General features: G+C 40.3%; 1 protein-coding gene across 2 annotated transcripts in view; it reads right to left on the bottom strand.

Moving 5' to 3' along the window:
* Positions 1–19,796, bottom strand: part of ZNF106 (zinc finger protein 106) — a 69,092-nt gene that overhangs the window by 43,389 nt on the left and 5,907 nt on the right. For both annotated transcript variants that reach the window (XM_082735453.1, XM_082735454.1), the window contains exon 2: positions 711–796. In XM_082735453.1, coding sequence (XP_082591579.1) covers positions 711–764 — 54 coding nt within the window. In that variant the 5' untranslated portion in view covers positions 765–796. The remainder of the gene's footprint in view (positions 1–710; positions 797–19,796) is intronic.

Here is a 19,796-nt window from a genome sequence, read left to right as displayed (position 1 = left end):
TCTCTTTCTCTGAAACCACCTTACTCCCCAACATTCTTCCAGGTTCACTCAACCCCCGCCCAACCCCCCACCCAACCTAGCTCATGATAATTTTCCCAGTTCTCCGAATTTTCGGTGACAATCCACAGCGTCTTAAAAGCTTAGAAAACAATTTCTCAGTAGTAAAGATAGCAGCACTACTTTGAAAGCAAAGGACAAAGACAAGAAAAAACCAAGGGCGTTTTCCCTAACAGGTAAATTCTTTCAGCGCTTAAAAATGTGGTTTTTCTTTGAGCAACATCCCCACCTTGTGGACATCCAGGGTACTGTTAACACCACTTCTGCTCTGGGGCACTTTTCACAGGCAAAGGCAGAAAACAGAATGCAGGTACAGACAAAAAAATGCTAATATCCTTAGCTCATCAGAAAGTAGTATAATGCCAAATAAACCAAATTTTAAGGTCTTTTCTCTATAACTGGTATAACTAAAAGTAGTTACCATTATCGACTTTTGAGTACCCTCAAATTTTGGGTAGAGATTTAATAATACAGTTACTGGCTTTATGAGGCACTAAAGAGAAAGAAATTAGCAGAATGAGACTCTGACATAGGAAAAAAGCATAAATAAGACACTGTTAAAAGCTTTTACCCATCTACAAATTCCACGTCTCTGGGGGAAAAAAAAAGGGATCCATCATACAGCCACAGATTCTCCCTCTTCTATGTATTACCTTTTTTGAGCTGTACACAATGTGGCACAATATGCATTTTCGTTCTCGTACCATAGTGACCAGATCTGAAGCACTCAACGTCACACCTGCAATGAGGAAGTAACATTTAGTAACCTTTTTCCCCTGGGATGACTTCTTAGATTCCCCTTAACAGAGCTAAAAATCCCAGTCTTGCATCTCCCACACCTCCACCCTGTTCCTCCCAGTCTTCCCATCTTGGTGAATGAAAATTCAAGTTTTCTGGGTACCTAGAGCAAAAACTTTGGAAGTCAACCTTGATCCCTCTTTCTCACCCATATCCACCCTCATCAGCAAATCTCGTCAGTCCCCAGTTGAAATACATCCCAAATCCAACCCCTCCTCACTATTGAGCTCACCTGTCCGCTCACAAGCCACCAGCCTACTGCCTTGCCTCCTTTGTTCCACTCTTGTCCTCTTAGTCTATTCTCAAAACAGTAGCCAAGGACTCTCACAACAGGATTCTATTAAAATTTAATTCGGGTCATTGTGCAAAATCTTCCAACAGAGTCCCATCTCGCTCATACAACATCCAGTCCTTCCTTTGCCATCGGCCTCAAAATCTGTTTCCTCTCCCACTCTCTGACTCCACGCCCCACCTCACTGCCTCTATCACTTCATTCCTGTCACACTGCCCTCCTTGCTAGTCCTTGATCACAGCACGGATTCCCCCACCTTAGGGTTTCTACATTTCCTATTCTCTCCACTTGTAACATGCTTCCCTAAGATGTCTTTATAGTCCTCACGGCTTATTCCCTCATTTCCATCAGTATCGGAAATGTGGCATCACCAAGGAGGCCTTTCCTGACCTACACAATACTGTATTTTTTGCTCCCCACTCCTTCTATCCTCCTATTAACTGCTTAATTTTTTTATTTATTTATAAATAAACAAAATAATTTTTTTTTGCTGCACAAAGCTTTATTGTTTCCATTTGGTTGTGGCTTGGGAGAGAGCTCCAGGGTGGCTAAAGAGCTGCCTGGTGGCTGCAGGAGGAGGCTCGGGCAGAAGACCTGACACAGGGAGATACCAAGGGGTCCCTCAGAGGCCACTGGGCTCGAGAGGCTCTTAGGCATGCTTGAGGGTGAGCCTTTGGAAGAGATACTTGCCCAGCCCAGCCCAGCCCAGCCTAGGGGCCAGTCAACCTACAGAGATTAGTCGGTGGTTGGCCATCTTCTAGGTGGGTTTTACCTGCTCATCAAGGAAATGGCTAAGAAGGCACAGAGATTAGGGTCTACATGGGCAAAACCCAAGGCATGCACATACAAAACGGCCTTGTTCAGGTTCTTCTCCAGGACCAGTGTCTCCCACAGTGTCCAAGGTTTCACCCTCACTCCTCTAGGGACAGATTCTACATGTCCTTTCAGATGGCACAGCTGCCCACGTTCTGCATCGTCAGGAGATACTGGGCACCCTCACACTTCTCAGTCAACTGCAGAAGTGACAGCGTCACAACATCATGGTCAAAATACAAGCCCAGAGGGAAGGAGGTATAGGAAGCCTGCAGATACAGGTGGACCGGATGGTTGGCAGCAGCCCCCACCTCAGTGGAATAATTCTGAAGAACTGGGAGCTCAGGTTTGATTGGCAATAAGGAGCTGAGCTCAAAAAACAGTGTTGGGGGGCGCCTGGGTGGCTCAGTGGGTTAAAGCCTCTGCCTTTGGCTCAGGTTGTGATCCCAGGGTCCTGGGATCGAGCCCCGCATCAGGCTCTCTGCTCCGCAGGGAGCCTGCTTCCTCCTCTCTCTGCCTGCCTCTCTGCACTTGTGATCTCTCTCTCTGTCAAATAAATAAATAAAATCTTTTAAAAAAAAAAAAAACAGTGTTGGCTAGGGGCGCCTGGGTGGCTCAGTGGGTTAAAGCCTTTGCCTTCAGCTCAGGTAATGATCTCAGAGTCCTGGGATCAAGCCCCACATCGGGCTCTCTGCTCAGCAGGGAGACTGCTTCCTCCTCTCTCTCTGCCTGCCTCTCTGCCTACTTGTAATCTCTGTCTGTCAGATAAATAAAATCTTTTTAAAAATTCAAAAAAAAAAAAAAAACAGTGTTGGCTGGTCTTAGAGGCAGGGGACAGCTTAGAAGATGGTTCTGAAGGCTGCGATTGGAAAAAAGGTTGGAGAGTGGGAGGAGACGGGAAAAAGGGGTGTCCCTGGGTGTTTCATCTAAATACTGTTAAAGCAACAGACAAATCCATGGGACCACTGGGCATTCTACCTACTTTTTTTTTTTTTTTTAAGATTTTATTTATTTATTTGACAGACAGAGATCACAAGTAGGTAGAGAGGCAGGCAGAGATAGAGGGGTTAGCAGGCTCCCCGCCGAGCAGAGAGCCCGATGTGGGGCTCGATCCCAGGACCCTGGGATCATGACCTGAGCTGAAAGCTGAAACTTTCAGCTGAAAGCTGAAACCCACTGAGCCACCCAGGCGACCCTATTTTTTAAATGCTTTAATAACACTGCAGTAGACTGTTTCTATAAATGGCCACAACACTACCTCCCACCCCATGTGTTCTTTTGCAATATGATCTTGTCACCACCACCCACCAAACAGTGTGGTTCATTTTCCCTTCCTGTTTTGACCAACAGAATGTGGCAGGCCTGGGTGGCTCAGTCAGTTGAGCATCCAACTCTTGATTTAGGCTCAGATCACAATCTTGGGCTGGTGAGATGGGGGCCTACCTCAGGTCACACTCTGCAGGGAGTCTGCTTAAGGTTCTCCCTCTCCCTCTGCCCCTCCCCATGCTTGCTCTCTCTCAAATAAACAAATCTAAAGGGAAAAAAATGTGATAGAAGCGACAAAGTAATTTCTGAGACTGGGCCTTAAAAACTCTGTAGCTCCTGCTTTTGCACATTTGGAACACTCCCTTTTAGAACCTACCCACATGCTGTGAGAAGCCCAAGCCACAAGGAGAGGACGAGGGGAAAAGAACAGAGGCCCAGCTGAGCACCCCAACAACAACCAGCACCATCTGAAGCCATGTTGGGTGAGTGAGCCTTGTCGGTATTCCAAACCCAGCTGCCAATGAGGGTCCCCAAGTGGGAAGACTTAAAGAACCATGCAGATGAGTCATTTTCAACCCACACAGTATTAAGAAACAATAAAATATTTCTTTAAAATAACCAGTAAATTGGGGGTGGTTAAATATTAAGAGATACCCTGAAGCAAGCATCTTAGTACCTCATATAGTATAAATTTCCTCTTAATTCTTGATTCTAGTTCCAGGGACTTGGTGTATGTTGTTCACTAGTATAAATCTAGCACTTAAAACACTGTCTGACAATACAGCACCCCATTAGCCATTTGTTGAACTGGCCCAAATGGAACTATCTTGGGTACCCAATGTGAGACAGAGCTGAGTAAATACTGGGGTTTGGACTAAGATCAGAAGGTGTTCTCCTTTACAATCCTCTAGCACTAGCTTATTTTCCTCTTGCGTCACTGCAAAAATATCCTACATGAGAATTTAATTTCACTTCCCAAGCAGCACTTTTCCCTTCTACACACACACCACCAGCCTCTAATGGAGATCTGCTTCCTCGCCTGTTCATTCCTTAGGGGACTTAAAATTGTTAGATAATGGGGGTGCCTGGGTGGCTCAGTGGGTTAACCCTCTGCCTTTGGCTTGGGTCATGATCTCAGGGTCCTGGGATCGAGCCCCTCATTGGGCTCTCTGCTCTCTGGGGAGCCTGCTTCCCCCTCTCTCTGCCTGCCTCTCTGCCTACTTGTGATCTCTCCCTCTGTCAAGTAAATAAATAAAAATCTTTTAAAAAATAAAAAATAAATTTTTAAAAATTGTGAGGTAATGAAGTTATAAACTACCCTAATTTAACTTGAACTCCTAGGAAACATGGTGGCAGAACCAGTGAGGAAGAGCCCTATGGTTTTCCACTTCTCCTGGTCACTCAGCAGTAACCCACTTCATATCACTCCTGAATTTCTGAAACAATTTTATTCAGTAACAACGGTCAAACACCAATATAAGATTATAGGGTAAAACTCTGGCCATTTGAGGAAGCTGAATGTCAACTGGCTAATACAACAAAGAAACAGACCTTTAGAGATAAATACAGTATTATTCATGCTCCCAGTAGTGCTACTATCACCTAAATCTTGAAATTAATAAATCACTCTGGTGCTCAGCGTCACTACGTAATTATTCTTTTAATTCCCCTATATCTTAATGTTTACTTCAACTTTACTGTTTACATGCAATATTTTATTTCATTTAATAAGCATTTATTGAGCACCAAGCACTGTTCTAAGAGTTGGGGAAACAGTGTTAAAGAAGATATGTCCAGAAATGTGTTGTTATTTTTTTCTCTAGTTGGTTCCATGCCCAACGTGGGGCTTGAACTCATGACCGTGAGATCAAGAGCTGCATGCCCCACTGGACTGAAGCTGTCAGGCCCCCCATGTCCAGAAATGCTTGTGTTTGTTTGTTTTTTTTTAAGATTTTATTTATTTATTTGACAGACAGAGAGAGAGAGAGAAAGAAACAGGCTCCCTGCTGAGCAGAGAGCCTGATGTGGGACTCGATCCCAGGACCCTGAGATCATGACCTGAGCTGAAGGCAGAGGCTTAACCCACTGAGCCACCCAGGTGCCCCAGAAGTGTTTTTAATACTGCTTCAAGTTATTAACCACCAAAGCAAAACAGGAACAAAAAAACTTAGAAGCAATAAAGTCAATGAAAAAGTCTGACTTTCTGGTATTAGCAACAGCTACTGTGGTTTTTTCACATAGTCAGTCAACTGAGAACTGAGCACTAAAATACAAACTGCGGGGCCCCTGGGTGGCTCAGTTAAGCCTCTGCCTTTAGCTCAGGTCATGATCTCAAGGTCCTGGGATTGAGCCCCCATCAGGCTCTCTGCTCAGCAGGGAGCCTGCTTCCCCCTGCCTCTCTGCCTACTTGGGATCTCTCTCTCTCTCTGTCAAATAAATAAATAAAATCTTAAAAAAAATAATACAAACTGTGTTTCTATTTAGTAAAGCCAAATGCATCAACTCCTAATAAATAGTCATATAAAAAATATTCTCTATCAACCTTTGAACCAAAGACTCCCTCTTTTTATTTAGTTTTCCTTTCACAAGCTGTTTTTCTAATCTTCATGAATTAAATAAATTCATTTTCATTTCTGTAAAAAATATCAAGAAATACAACTCCTATCAGAGCATTTAATCAATAAAGAAGACCTAGTATTTAAGCACTATGTTGATGGGATTCCAGCCAAAGACAAAGGAATTTTAACTTCTACATCCTTAGTCTGAGTTAATACATGATTTCCATCAAGTTTTCTGAAATACTCAAATTAGCACACAGCTTTCTAGATGGGAACCACTGCTCTCTTTAAAGGTCTTACTTAACAAGGAGACACCTGGGTGACTCAGTAGGTTAAGTGACTGACTCTTGATTTCCGCTCATATCATGATCTCAGAGTCTTCTGTCAGGTCTTGCTTGGGATTCTCTCTCTCCCCCTCCCCCTGCTCCTCCTGCACTAGCTTGCTCGCTCATGTGCTCTCTCCCTCTCTCACTCGCTCTCTTAAAAATCAATAAAAATAAAAAATAAAGGTCTTGGGGCGCCTGAGTGGCTCAATGGGTTAAAGCCTCTGCCTTCGGCTTAGGTCACGATCCTGGAGTCCTGGGATGGAGCTCCATGTCAGGCTTTCTGCTCAGCAGGGAGCCTGCTTCCCCCACCCCGCCGCCTGCCTCTCTGCCTACTTGTGAACTCTGTTAAATAAATAAAATCTTAAAAAAAAAAAAATAAAGGTCTTAACAATTATTAGAAGCCAAGGAAATAGAAACCACCCAACTCTGTAATCTCGAAGTGCTTGAGAGGTTACAAGTCAAGTAAGTGTAAATAAAAATTCAACTACTGCTGTCCTTACTTTAACCACCTTGCGTTTTCCTCCCATACCACTTAAAAACACCCACTATGAAATCTTTCAAATTTTCTCCAAACAACTATGAGAAATACCTGATATTTCTAAGCTATAATAGGCTTAAAAATCCTATAATAAGTACCTTTTCTCAACTTCCTAATTACTATCCTGTCAATACAATTACCACACTGGTGGGCAAAAACCCTATTATTAATTCTTTTCCTTCAGATTCTTGTATTTAGTCTTCAAGTCCCAATTGATTTCTATTTTTCATTTTTGCTATCTCTTCTTCAATGGGATAAGCCTTCAAGATCTTATATCTATTCTTCCTTCACCCAACTGTTCCACTCATTAAAGATTCCTGCCTTGACTCCTGCCCCCAAAATATAAAGAAGTTCTAAACCCAAGCAGTACAACAGAATCATCCACATATCTTACTAGTAAAAAGAAATACAGTTGTGAAGGCAGAATTATTGCACTGCAATCTCCATTTTTGTACTTCACTATGCTCTCCCCATCCCTATGCAAGGGTAGTCACTCAAAAGTGACTTAAATAGGTCAGAAAGACAAACTTCCAAGTAATCACTATCTCATAATACTGTAGCCCATCTCAAATATCAATGTTATAATATTTTTCCAAATATTTATTATGTAACTCAAGGCTGGAAAACACTGTTTAATAGTGTCAGAGAACTTTATGTGAAACATTGTCACATTATCTCATTTTACTGTTCAAACACCCAGCAATACAAGTAAGTGCAGGTTGTCTGATGGTAGGTTATATCTGAGCTTCCTGACCTTACCATAAGGAAGGGATCAGTCTTTTTACAAATCTCTTAAAATTCATTATGAAAAAACAAGTAATAGGGGCACCTGGGTGGCTCAGTGGGTTGAGCCGCTGCCTTTGGCTCAGGTCATGATCTCAGGGTCCTGGGATCGAGTCCCGCATCCGGCTCTCTGCTCAGCAGGGAGCCTGCTTCCCTCTCTCTCTCTCTCTGCCTGCCTCTCTGTCTACTTGTGATTTCTCTCTGTCAAGTAAATAAATAAAATCTTAAAAAAAAAAAAGAAAAAACAAGTAATAGTTAAGATATTTGAACTGTGACTTAGTTAAAATCGGGACGCCTGGGTGGCTCAGTTGGTTAAGCAGCTGCCTTCGGCTCAGGTCATGATCCCAGCATCCTGGGATCGAGTCCCACGTCGAGCTCCTTGCTTGGCATGGAGCCTGCTTCTCCCTCTGCCTCTGCCTGCCATTCTGTCTGCCTGTGCTCGCTCTCCCCCCCCCCTCTGATAAATAAATAAAATCTTAAAAAAAAAAATCAACTCAGATTCTCCAGGACAATGATATACTGTAAAACTGTGAAGAAGAAAAAAAAGCTTAGAGGTGTCTGGCTGGCTCAGTCAGAGGAGCATGCGACTCTTGATCTTGTAGTCATGGGTTCGAGCCCTATGTTGGGTGTAGAGGTTACTCAAATAAATAAAAACTTTAAAGAAAAAGCTTTAATTAAATAAAGCTTTAATAAAGCTTAATTACTGAGTTGAGGTTGGGGGAGTGGTACTCAAATTAGAATCCCTTCTCTAAATTCCACAGAGAACTTCTGGTGCCTCCATTTCCACCCTGACAAAAAAACCAACAGATTTCTGATGAGCAAAACAGGGCAAGAAAAAGACAGTACTCAGTGACAGAACAAATTTTTGCCACTTCCCCTCGGCTGCCCAGTAGGTTATGGAGCAAAGATATGTCTAGCACTTCTGGGAGGTCCTCACTTTGGTCAGTGGGCCTCCCAACAAAGTTTCAAGGCTTCCAGCTAAAAAAGGAGTAAGCTGGTAACAGAGATCAGAAAGTACTTTCTCTCAACTTTCAAAGGCTTATTCTGGGTAGCTGTCCTATTTGCTAGTTCTAAGTTCTGGCTGCCTCATTGCGTTTTCCTCCAGGCAAGTGAATGGTGATTTCCTGCATTCAGTATCACTGATTGAGCGTAAGCTTATCAGCATTTTACTCACTGGCATTCCTACTTTTTATATTATCTGCCCTAACACAACACTTACCAAGAGTTCATGTACCAACCACTCTTTTTTAATAAGCACAGGGCTAACACAAAGAGCAGAAGTTAAGGCTGTGACCAGAAAAACACATTAAAAGTTGTGCCCCTAAAAATGAAGCTGTTCACACAGTACACCACCAGGCAAGGAAATGGACAGGGTGGCCCACTGATCCCTTAACTCAGAACCAGAACTACTACCAGGTTCCAATTCTTTATGGAATTCTGGAACTTGGCAAGCAATGTATCTTACAAGGAGAAGTGACAGAAAGAAACTAGGATAACACCAACCCTAATAAGACAGTAAAATACTAGCAAATGTCGTCATCATATAACTAAGTTTTAAGCCCAAAGATAGCTTGTATAAACACTTTTTAAAAAGTATAACTTGGTAGCTTGTTGCATTTATTTAATAATTTAAAAACTTTTTATTCCTGTACTCAATATATCTTTCATTGATGTTAAAATTTAAAATTCAAAAAAAAAAAAAAACCTTAAATTGCATGACATGAAATTTAAAATTCTGTGGCATAGAGATACGTTCATTACTGCTTTCTGCCCATGGACCCTGCCAAGTCTCTCCTCCCACTACTGTCATGTCTAAGTCAGAGTCTCCCAAAAAGCCTGACCAGCTGTAGAAGCTCTTAATCAGAGGGCTGAGCTTTGAAACAACTGATGAGAGTCTGAGCGGACATTCTGAGCAATGGGGAAAGCTTATAGTCTGTGTGGTTAATGAGAGATCCAAACACCAAGCTCTCCAGAGGCTTTGGGTTTGCCAGGTATGCCACTGTGGAACCAAAGAAGGCTGTTCCAAGAGAAGAGTCTCAAAGACCCAGTGCCCATTTAACTGTGAGAAAGATTTTTGCTGGTGGCATTAAAGAAGACACTGAAGAACACCATCTAAGGGATTATTTTAGACAGTATCAGAAAACTGAAGTGACTGAAATCATGACTCACCAAGGCACTGGAAAAAGAAGGGCTTTGCTTTTGTAACATTTGATGACCATGATTCTGTAGACAAGACTGTCATTCAAAAATCCCATGCTGTGAATGGCCCCAACTGTGAACTAAGGAGAGCCCTATCTCAGCAAATGATGGTTAGTGCTTCATTCCAAGAGGCTGAAGTGGTTCTGGAAACTGTGGAGGTGGTTTTGATGGGAATGACAACTTTGGTCGTGGAGGACACTTCAGTGGGCAAGGTGGCTTTGGTGGTGGTAGAGGTGGTGGTGGATACGGTTGCAGTGGGGGATGGCTGTGACAGATTTGGTAATGAAAGCAGCAGCTTCAGAGGTGGTGGAAGTTATAATGATTCTGGCAGTTACAACAATCAATCCTCAAATTCTGGAGACAGAAGCTCTGGCCCCCATGGTGGTGGAGGTCAGTACTTTGTGAAACCACAAAACCAAGGTGACTATGGTGGTTTCAGCAGCAGCAGTAGCTACAGCAGTGGCAGGAGGTTTTAATCACTGCCAAGAAACAGAGTTTAGCAGGAGAAAAGAGCCAGAGAAGTGACAGGGAAGCTACAGGTTACAACAGATTTGTGAACTCAGCCAAGAACAGTGGTGGCAGGGCCTACCTGCTGCAAAGAAGCCATGTTTCAGACAATACTCATGTGTACAGGCAAAAAAACCGAGGACTCTAATTGTCACTAATTGTATAACAGGTTATTTTTGTTTCTATCCTACAGAAAGTGTAAAGCAGTCCAACAATGGGTTTTAATGTAGTTTTTCTGTTTTTTGTTTGTTTGTTTGTTTTAATGTAGTTTTTGGTGGTTTGACTGCTAAGTGTAATAGTCTGATCATGATGCTTAATAAATGTGTCTTTAAAAAAAAAATTCTAGGGGTGCCTGGGTGGCTCAGTCAGTTGGGTGTCCGGCTCTTGGTTTCAGCTCTGGTCATGATCTTAGGGTTGTGGGATGGAGCCCCATGTAGAGCTCCATGCTCAGCAGGGAATCTGCTTGGGATTCTCTCTCTCCCTCTCCCTCTGCCTCTCCTCCCCCAGGTTTGCTCACATGTGCTCTAAAACAAATAAATCAATCTTAAAAAATAATTAAAAAAAAATTCTGTGAATGAATCACTGCAAGCTAATGAGTAAGTCTAGCTAACTGCTCAACACCTCAAAAAGCTTAGCTGTTTTCCATGCATCTTGTTGGTAACAACACATTCAATAATCTTCAACTACTTTATATAAATAGGACTGTAATAGCAATCATCTTCATTATTTCTTCCTTTTATAAAATCGTTAATCATTGACTACAGTCTTGGTGTAATACAGTAAAGCATTTACTTCAGCATTTTGATATGGATAGCTTCCTAAATGTCTCTGTCATATACTTTAAAAACGTATACTTAAGTCTCTGAGGGCAACCCCTTTTGGCCCCTTCCCTCCTTGGGAGCTTTATACTAACACTTTGCTGTCACTCAGTAAATCTTGCTTTGCTGCCCACCACCCTGTCTGGTCTACCTTCTCATTCTTCGAAGTGGCGTAACCAAGAACCGTGGGCACCAGAGAAAAAATCCTGCAGCACTAATGGAGGCTCACCCAGGATATCCACCATTGTTAAGGTCAACTAACCAATAAAGGACATCAAACTCCAGATGGTAGTGGTTCAGATGGAGCCTCACGTGGAAGTCAAACCAAACATCTACAAGGGGACCCCCTGATCTGGACAAGAGGAACCCCGACTGCCACCCCATCCAACGTCACTGTGACCAGCAGGAAGGAGCTAAGATCAGTCGTCGCCCTTCTTCCCTAATAGCAGTTAGGGTTACCTTTCAGCAGGGAGAATGATGACAGGTAACTGTAAGGCAGGCAGGCAGGGACAAGGGTGCCCCTGCCCTAAGAGGAAACCACCCTTGAAAGGATTTTATACCACCCTTTCCCATATGATAGAGAGATGACAAAAAACCTGTCTGGATGACAGGCACAGGGAGGGTTAATCAGACAGATTAAAACAGCCGGCCAACAAGCCCATAAAAACCCCTAGACTTAGAAACTTGGGTGGCAACCCCTTCAAGTCCCCTCCCTCCTTGGGAGCTTTGTACCATCACTTTGCTATCACTCAATAAATTTTGCTTTGCTGCCTACCAAAACAAGGTTTTTAAAACGTCTCTGAAAATGTCACCATATATTTTATCCAATTTTAGAGAGCAATTTATGTGCTGCAAAAGTAGCAGTACTGCAAATTTTGGAATTTGCAAAAAATGCTTATCATCACTCTGTAAAATGTCAAAAGTCTAATGTTCATTAAAAGCTCACATGGGGGCACTGGGGTGGCTCAGTCGCTTAAGTGTCTGACTCCTGCCCTGATCCCATGGGTTGTGGGATGGAGATATGGAGCCATCAAGCCATGGAGCGCAGGCACTCTCTCTCAAATAAACAAAAAAAATTTTTTTTCTTAAGATTTTGTTTATTTGACAGAGAGAGAGTGAGAGAGCACAAGCAGGGGGAGTGGGAGAGATGGATGGAGAAGAGGACTCACTGCAGGGATCCTGGTGCAGGGCTCCATCCTGGGACCTTGAGATCATGACCTGAGTTGAAGGCAGGCGCCTCACTGACTGAGCCACCTAGATGCCCCTGCAATAAATAAATCTTTAAAAAAAAATTTACTGAAAAGAATTAAAACTCTCATGCATACTGTGCATGAGGCAGTGATACAGCCAAACATCTCAGCAGGTAGGTAGTAAAAAAAATTAAGGCTTAGACAAAATTTGGTACTATTCAAAAGTTCAGCATTCCAACAGCTTGGAAATTTTCCCAGGGCTCAAATTTACCTTGAAACTGCCAAAGTAAAAAGAACAGTCACATAATACACTCCTAAATGGTGCCAGCATCCTCTCTCAAACTATTCTCAGGTAATCCTGTATATTTCTAATCCTTACACTGTAGCAGGAGAAATCTCTTTAAAATACAAATCTGCTCATAATATTCCCTTTTGTTCCTATACCGTAGTTTGGAAAATTTCAAGCACAAAAATGCTGACAGAATCTCATAGTGAATATCCCACACCCAGTTTCCCATATATCCCTGTATCTACCACCTAGATGCTACCATTAGCAATTGACTATATTTGTTTCATCAGACAGATACCTATCCATCCATCCTTAATCACTTCGTCATAATGTACTATGGTTTGTTAATAGTTTGCCCAGAATTATATGGGGTCTCTGTTCATAGGGCACACTTCTGCAATTTTCTTTTAAATCTGTAATGTCTTTATCAGGTTTTAGTTATTGGAGTTATGCCGACCTAGGGAAATGAGTTTGGAGGTAACTCCCCTTTTCTGTAATTTTATATAAGATTGATGTTATTTTTCCTTTAAATACTTGATAGAATTCATCAATCAAATCATTATGGCCCTGAGTTTTCATTATGAGAAGTTTCTTTTAAATCATTATTCCTTTAATATAAGCTTCTTCAGATCTTGTTTCAACTTGTGACAGCTTTAGTATACAGCTATTTTCAAGAAACTGTCCAGCTATATTGCCACATTTTTTTGGTATAAGGTTGCCTACAATATCCTCTTATTGTTCCAGTAAATCCCTTTCATTCCTGATACTAGTAATTTGTGTTCTGACCACTGTATCTATGGATTTAGCAACATTATTGATTTTTTCAAAGCACCAACTTCTGACTTTGTAATTTTATGTATTGCTTGTCTTTCTCTATCTTACTGATTACTTCTGTTGTCTTCTTTCTTTCCTTCTATATACTTTTGGAGTATCTTGCTCTCTACTAGCATCATAAGGTAGAACTTCAGGCCACTGTCTTTAAACCTTTCTTTTCTAACATAGGTGTTTAAAATTATAAACTTCCCTCTATACATTCCATTAACTTTCTTTCCTTCTATATACTTTAGGAGTATCTTGCTCTCTACTAGCTTCATAAGGTAGAACTTCAGGCCACTGTCTTTAAACCTTTCTTTTCTAACATAGGTGTTTAAAATTATAAACTTCCCACATTCCATTAACTACATCCTACAAATTTTTAAAGCACTTTAAAAAAAGGAGAAAGAGAGAGCGCGCGCAGGAACACAAGCAGGGGGAGTGGGAGAGGGAAAGCAGGCTTCCTGCCAAGCAGGGAGCCTGACGTGGGGCTCCATCCCAGGACCCTGGGATAATGACCTGAACCAAAGGCAGATGTTTAGAGATTGAGCACCCCTTTAAAGCACTAATTAATAAAACTATTTATTCTAGGATAGTTTGACTCATAGAAATTGCAGAAATAGTAAAGCACCCTATACCCCACTCCTAGCTTCCCATATTATTTACATCTTGCATTAGTAAAATGGCCTGTCATAATTAAAAAATGGATATTGATACATTATTATTTTTTTAAAGATTTTTTTTTATTTATTTATTTTGACAGGCAGAGATTACAAGTAGGCAGAGAGGCAGGCAGAGAGAGAGAGGAGGAAGCAGGCTCTCCACTGAGTAGAGAGCCCCATGCGGGGTTCGATCCCAGAACCCTGGGATCATGACCTGAGCCGAAGGCAGAGGCTTTAACCCACTGAGCCACCCAGGTACCCCGATACATTATTATTAATTGAAGTCCTTATTTTATTTCCTCATTTTTTACCAAGTATCCTTTTTCTCTTCCAGGATCTCAACCAGGATATCACATTACATTTGGTTGTGATGTATCCTCAGCCAGGATCCTCTTAGCTATGACCGTTATCTCACAAATTCTGATTCTATTTTCATCTTCCAGTTCAAATTACTTTCTCTCTTGTCATTTCTTCATTCATACATAGGTTTAGAAGTTTCAGGACTTTTCAAGTATGTGTGGGTTATTTTAGACATCTTGATTTCTACTTTAATCCCATCTTGACCAAAGAACATATTCTGCATTTTTTCAATCCTTTCAAATTTATTAGGACTTGATTCATGGCCCAGCATTTGGTCTGTAAGTATACTTGGGAAAAGAAGTATATTCTGTGGTAGTCAGGTGGAGATCTATACTTACTTTTTTGTTTGTTTAGTTGTCTATCAGTTGTTGAGAAGAGTGCCAAAATCTCTGATTGTTGTCTATTTCTTTTTTTAATTTTATCCATTTTTGTCTGATGTATTTGAACCTCTGTATTACACACACATTTATGATTATGTCATGAATTGACCTTTTTATCATTACGAACGACTCCCTTAACTCTAGCAACACACTTTCCCTTGAACTCTATTTTATCTGATAGGAATATAGCCACTCCAGCCTTCTTATGCTTACTGATGAAAACATATATCTTTTTCCATGCACTTACTTTTTAAGATTTTATTTATTTATTTGACAGAGATCACAGAGAAGCAGGCAGAGAGAGAGGAGGAAGCAGGCTCCCTGATGAGCAGAAAGCCCGATGTGGGGCTCAATCCCAGGACCCTGGGATCATGACCTGAGCCGAAGGCAGAGGCTTTAACCCACTGAGTGACCCAGGCACCCCTCCATGCATTTACTTTTATCCAATCTGTCTGTATGTAGACATTGCTGGATAATAATATCTCTGATTCAGAGTATCTTTTCCAGATAACTTAATCAGATAATCTGAATCAGATTACCTATTCCATTAAACTAAATGAAACTGATGGTTGGATTAGGCCTACCATTATTTCTGTTCAGCTGTACCTCTATCCTCTTTTGGATTATTTACTTTTTCTGCTAGCTTTTTAGCAACACTTCATCACATTTTTTCCTTAGTGAGTGCTCTAAGAATTACAAACTACATCCTTCTCATTTTAGACTTAATAATTTGCCTCTTCACATAATATATAAAAATCTTGCTTCCATATAGGTTCATTTACCTCTATCTCCCATTCCATGTTTTACCGTATAGGTTTTCTTTATTTTTTTTAAGTTTATTTAAAACTTTAAATATACAGAGAGATCACAAGCAGACAGAAAGGCAGGCAGAGAGAGAGGGGGAAGCAGGCTCCCTGCTGAGCAAAGAGGCCCAATTCCGGGCTCGATCCCAGGACCCTGAGATCATGACCTGAGCAAAGGCAGAGGCTTAACCCACTGAGTCACCCAGGTGCCCCTACCGTATAGATTTTATATCTACATTATGTGATAATCTCCGCAAGATGCTTCTTTAAAATTATTTGAATAGTTGTATATGTTGTTTTAAGAAAAAAGGGAAAGATTAATATCTAGCCACATATTTACCATTTCTGATGTTCTTTATTTCCTTATGATTCAAGTTTCCACCAGGTATCATTTCCCTTCAGACTGAAGAACTTCAGCATTTCTTGTAGTGCAAGCCTGCTAGCTATGAATTCTCTTGGTTTTCTTTTATCTGATATTTCAATTTCATTCTTGAAGGCTATACTACTGAATCTGGAATTCTGGACTGTCAAATTTTTCTTTCAGCATTTTAATGATTTTCTATTCTCTATGGCCTTTATGATTACCCTGCTGTATGCAACATGACTTCTTCTGGATTTTTCCTTTGATTTTTGGCTTCCAACAGTTTGATTATGAAGTACCCAGTCATGGGTTTCTTCAGTTTTAAACCTGTGGTTTGCATAGTTTTGCCTTTATCTTTACTGGGATTTGCTGAGGTTATTGATTCTGTCAATTTATGCCTTTCACTAAATTTGGGAAATTTTCAGCCATTATATTTGCAAGTATTCTTTCTTTCCCATTATTTCACCTCTCCTTCTGGGACTTTAATTACTTTATGTTGAATTTTTTGATACTGCCCCTCGGTCCTTGAGAATATGCTATTCCTTTTCCCCCTTTTATACTTCTTCTGCTCTTCATACTGAATAATTTTTACTGATCTTTAATTTCATGGATTCTTTCCTCAGTCATCTCTATTCTGCTTTTAGCCCATCCACTTTATTTCCAGTATCATATTTTTCAACTTTAGAATATCCACCTGATTATTTAATATTCACTCTCTGTGAACATATTTTCCTATGCATCACTTTCCTTTTCTTTATTAGTAATAATTACAAAAGTTTCAAATACTTTCCTACTAATTCCAACGTTTGAGTATCTTCAGGTCAGTCTCTGTAGACTGTCTTTTAACTCGAAGTTACATTTCCCTGATCCTTTGTATATAAGTAATTTTGGAATATATGCTGCATGTTGTAAATATGTTGTGGAGGCTCTGGATTTCTTTATATTCCTCTGAAGCGTGTTTTTACTTTATTTTTGTTTTAGTAGGTATTTAAATTGGTTGACTCAAACTGCAAACTCTGTGTCTTAAGTAGATGAAATCACAATTTAGTTCTTTTATCCTTAGCTGATCTTTTTGGAATCTGCTCTGTACATGCACAGTTCAACAGTCTGCCAAGATTTGGGTAGAGTTTATTCACAGAGTTTGATGCTTCTCTATGTTCCAGGATTCTCCTCTCACTTCCCAACAGCTATCTCTGCCTTGAGCCTTAACTTTTGCTAAGGCCAAAAACACTGCAAGTTTATTTCAGAATTTTAACCGTGGCACAGACTGGGGCCATGAAAATAGGAAATCATGCCCATGTTCTCTTCCTCAAGTGTTAATTCCCTTCCAGAATCTGCTTGCTCTGGGTAACCCCAGTGATCTTAGTTATATTACATATTTCTGATCTAATAACTGTTATCTGCAGGAGGGTCTACCAAAAGGAGCTTACTAAGTCATAACCAGAACTGGACTCCTATGCTTGCACTTTGGAAAGCCTTCAGCCTGACTAAATGGCTCCAGGCAATATTCAAACAGGTGGGGCTGATCAAAAAAGACTTACCTCTCAATCCTGTGATGGAGTAGGAGGCCCTAGGTTCAGTAACAAAGTTGGCTAGGGTCTAGGGTGATTCTTAAATAGCAGTTATCTCTCATGAAATGACTCAGCATTCAAGTCTACTTCAATTTCACCTCCACCTAAATACATACACTTCTATGATTCCCTCAACCATACACTGAAAAAAACAAGTTCACACATTCATGTTTTATGCCTCGTCCCCTGACTTCTAAAAACCCTTCATTACATTCAATTATTTAAGATAAAAATCAAAATACTTTTAAAAGCCCCCTTGATAGCACCCTTGCTAATAAGTACTAGGTTTGAGCTACCTTCCCCCAGATCTCCATACACCAGACAAAATGGTATTTCTAGTTCTTTCCATCTACCATGTTCCCTCCCTTTTCATATGTTTGCCCCTCTCCCTGGAATGTTTTTATTCCTTTCTATCTTATTAACTACTCATACTTCAAATCTCAGTCTAAATGTTAATTGCCTGGAGAAGCACTCTCTGATCTCTCAATTAGGCCATATTCCCTTGTATAGACTTCTTTCCTAAAATCCTGTACTTTCTTCATACCACTTATCACAAGTGTGACTATTTCTGAGGCAGGGAGTAGAGCAGCAGTTCTCAACCGTTTCAGACCCAATACCCTTCTTTTTTCTAAAACATTATGGGAATTTTCATTCTTACATAAATATGAGGAATTAATATAATACTCCCCACTGTGCTCATCAACCAGCCTCCCCAATTGTCACTACACAATTTTTCTTTCAAGATATATATATAACTTTTTTTAATCATAAATATTTGTAGTACCTCCCATTCTTAAGGAAATGAAATTCAGGGTGCCTGGGCAGCTCAGTTGGTCAAGTGTCTGCTTTCGCTCAGGTCATGATCCCAGGATCTTGAGACCGAGTCACACATTTGGCTCCCTATCCGGGGGGGGGGGGGGAAGTCTGCTTCTCCCTCTCTCCCTCCTCCCAGCCACAGTGTGCACTCTCTCACACACGTGCATGCTCTCAAATAAAAATCTTTAAAAACAGGAAATGAAATTCAAAGCTACTGTAATTTACTTACACAAGTAAAATTTAAAATATCCATATAATGTGCTAACTATTACAAAAAAGTAGTTTATCATAAAATAATTTCAACATGTAAATGCCTGGACATGACTAGATTAGATGATGTAAGACTATGAATGTGACAACTACAAATACAGACTGATGTAGACATGTTATATTGTTGATGCAAATACCAGGAATAGCAATGCTGTGATATGATTTTTGAAAATAGGGGCCAACTCTTTGTAAACTTTCTAAAATAAAGAAAGCACAATCACTTGATTTACACAGTAACTATGATTTAGGCACACACAAAAAAAATGGAGTTTATGTGTAAAACAAATTGGATCTAGGTCATACGATCATAACCAGATTTTTCACCTACATGAACATCTTCTGAAACATTTGAAAGTGATGCAAAATGTGTAAAAATTTTTATCATATAGGTTAGGGATGTCCTTTACATTGCAGCTGTCCAACATCCCTGATCTCCATCCACTAAAGTCAGTGTCTTCCTCTCAATGATTCTGAAACCAAAAAAACACCCCCCCAAATTTCCAATCCTCCTCAGCAGATGATCTCAAACTCATTAAAAAACACTGCATTAGGATAAAGGAAGACAGTAAGATCTCTACAGCCAGACTGCTTGTGCTTGAAAGCAGTCACTTACTAGTTCTGGGTGATATCGACCAAGTAATTTAATCTTTCTGTGCATTCATGAAATAAAAATATTAGTAGTATCAATGTCATAGAGTTGTTATGAGAAATAAATTTAAAAATCCACATAAAGTGTCTGGCACTAAATCTTGGCTAGAGTCATAAATATAATGATTTGCTTAATGACTGCCTCTCCCAATAGAGGATAAGCTCCTTGACAGCTAGCAGAAATGCCTGTTTTGTTCATCATTTTATTCCTATGACTTGCCACACCATCTGGTATAGAATAAGTACTCAATACTGTTGAATGAATGAACACAAGTTAGCAAAGACATTTGGAATATAAACAATAAAAACTGGAGTATAACTCTCAGTAGTATTATTTTAGGTTATGCTACTAAGATACTTCTATATAAGAAGGTCAAAATTCATCCTAGTGGCATATACATAAACATGCAAAGTATCTATAATGGGATACCCAAGGAACTGTAAGTTATTGCCTCTGGGAAAAAAGGGAGGGTGTGCAGACTTTCATTAGAGACTCTTGTACTTTTCAAAAAATTAAACAATAATACACATATAGTTTTAATTTTTTTTAATTTTCTTTTACTCATAATATTTTTTTAAACATCAAAGACTTTAGGCACAAGAACCAAGACTGCATAACGCTTCCACATATAGAACTTTTTTTGGAACTCCAGAAAACATCAAGAGTTTTGACTTGTA

Source organism: Mustela nivalis (genome assembly GCF_964662115.1).
Source record: "Mustela nivalis genome assembly, chromosome: 6".
In the NCBI taxonomy this organism is placed as follows: Eukaryota; Metazoa; Chordata; class Mammalia; order Carnivora; family Mustelidae; genus Mustela; species Mustela nivalis.
Note: the sequence above shows the minus strand (reverse complement) of the source record. Positions and strands in the feature narration are given on the sequence as shown.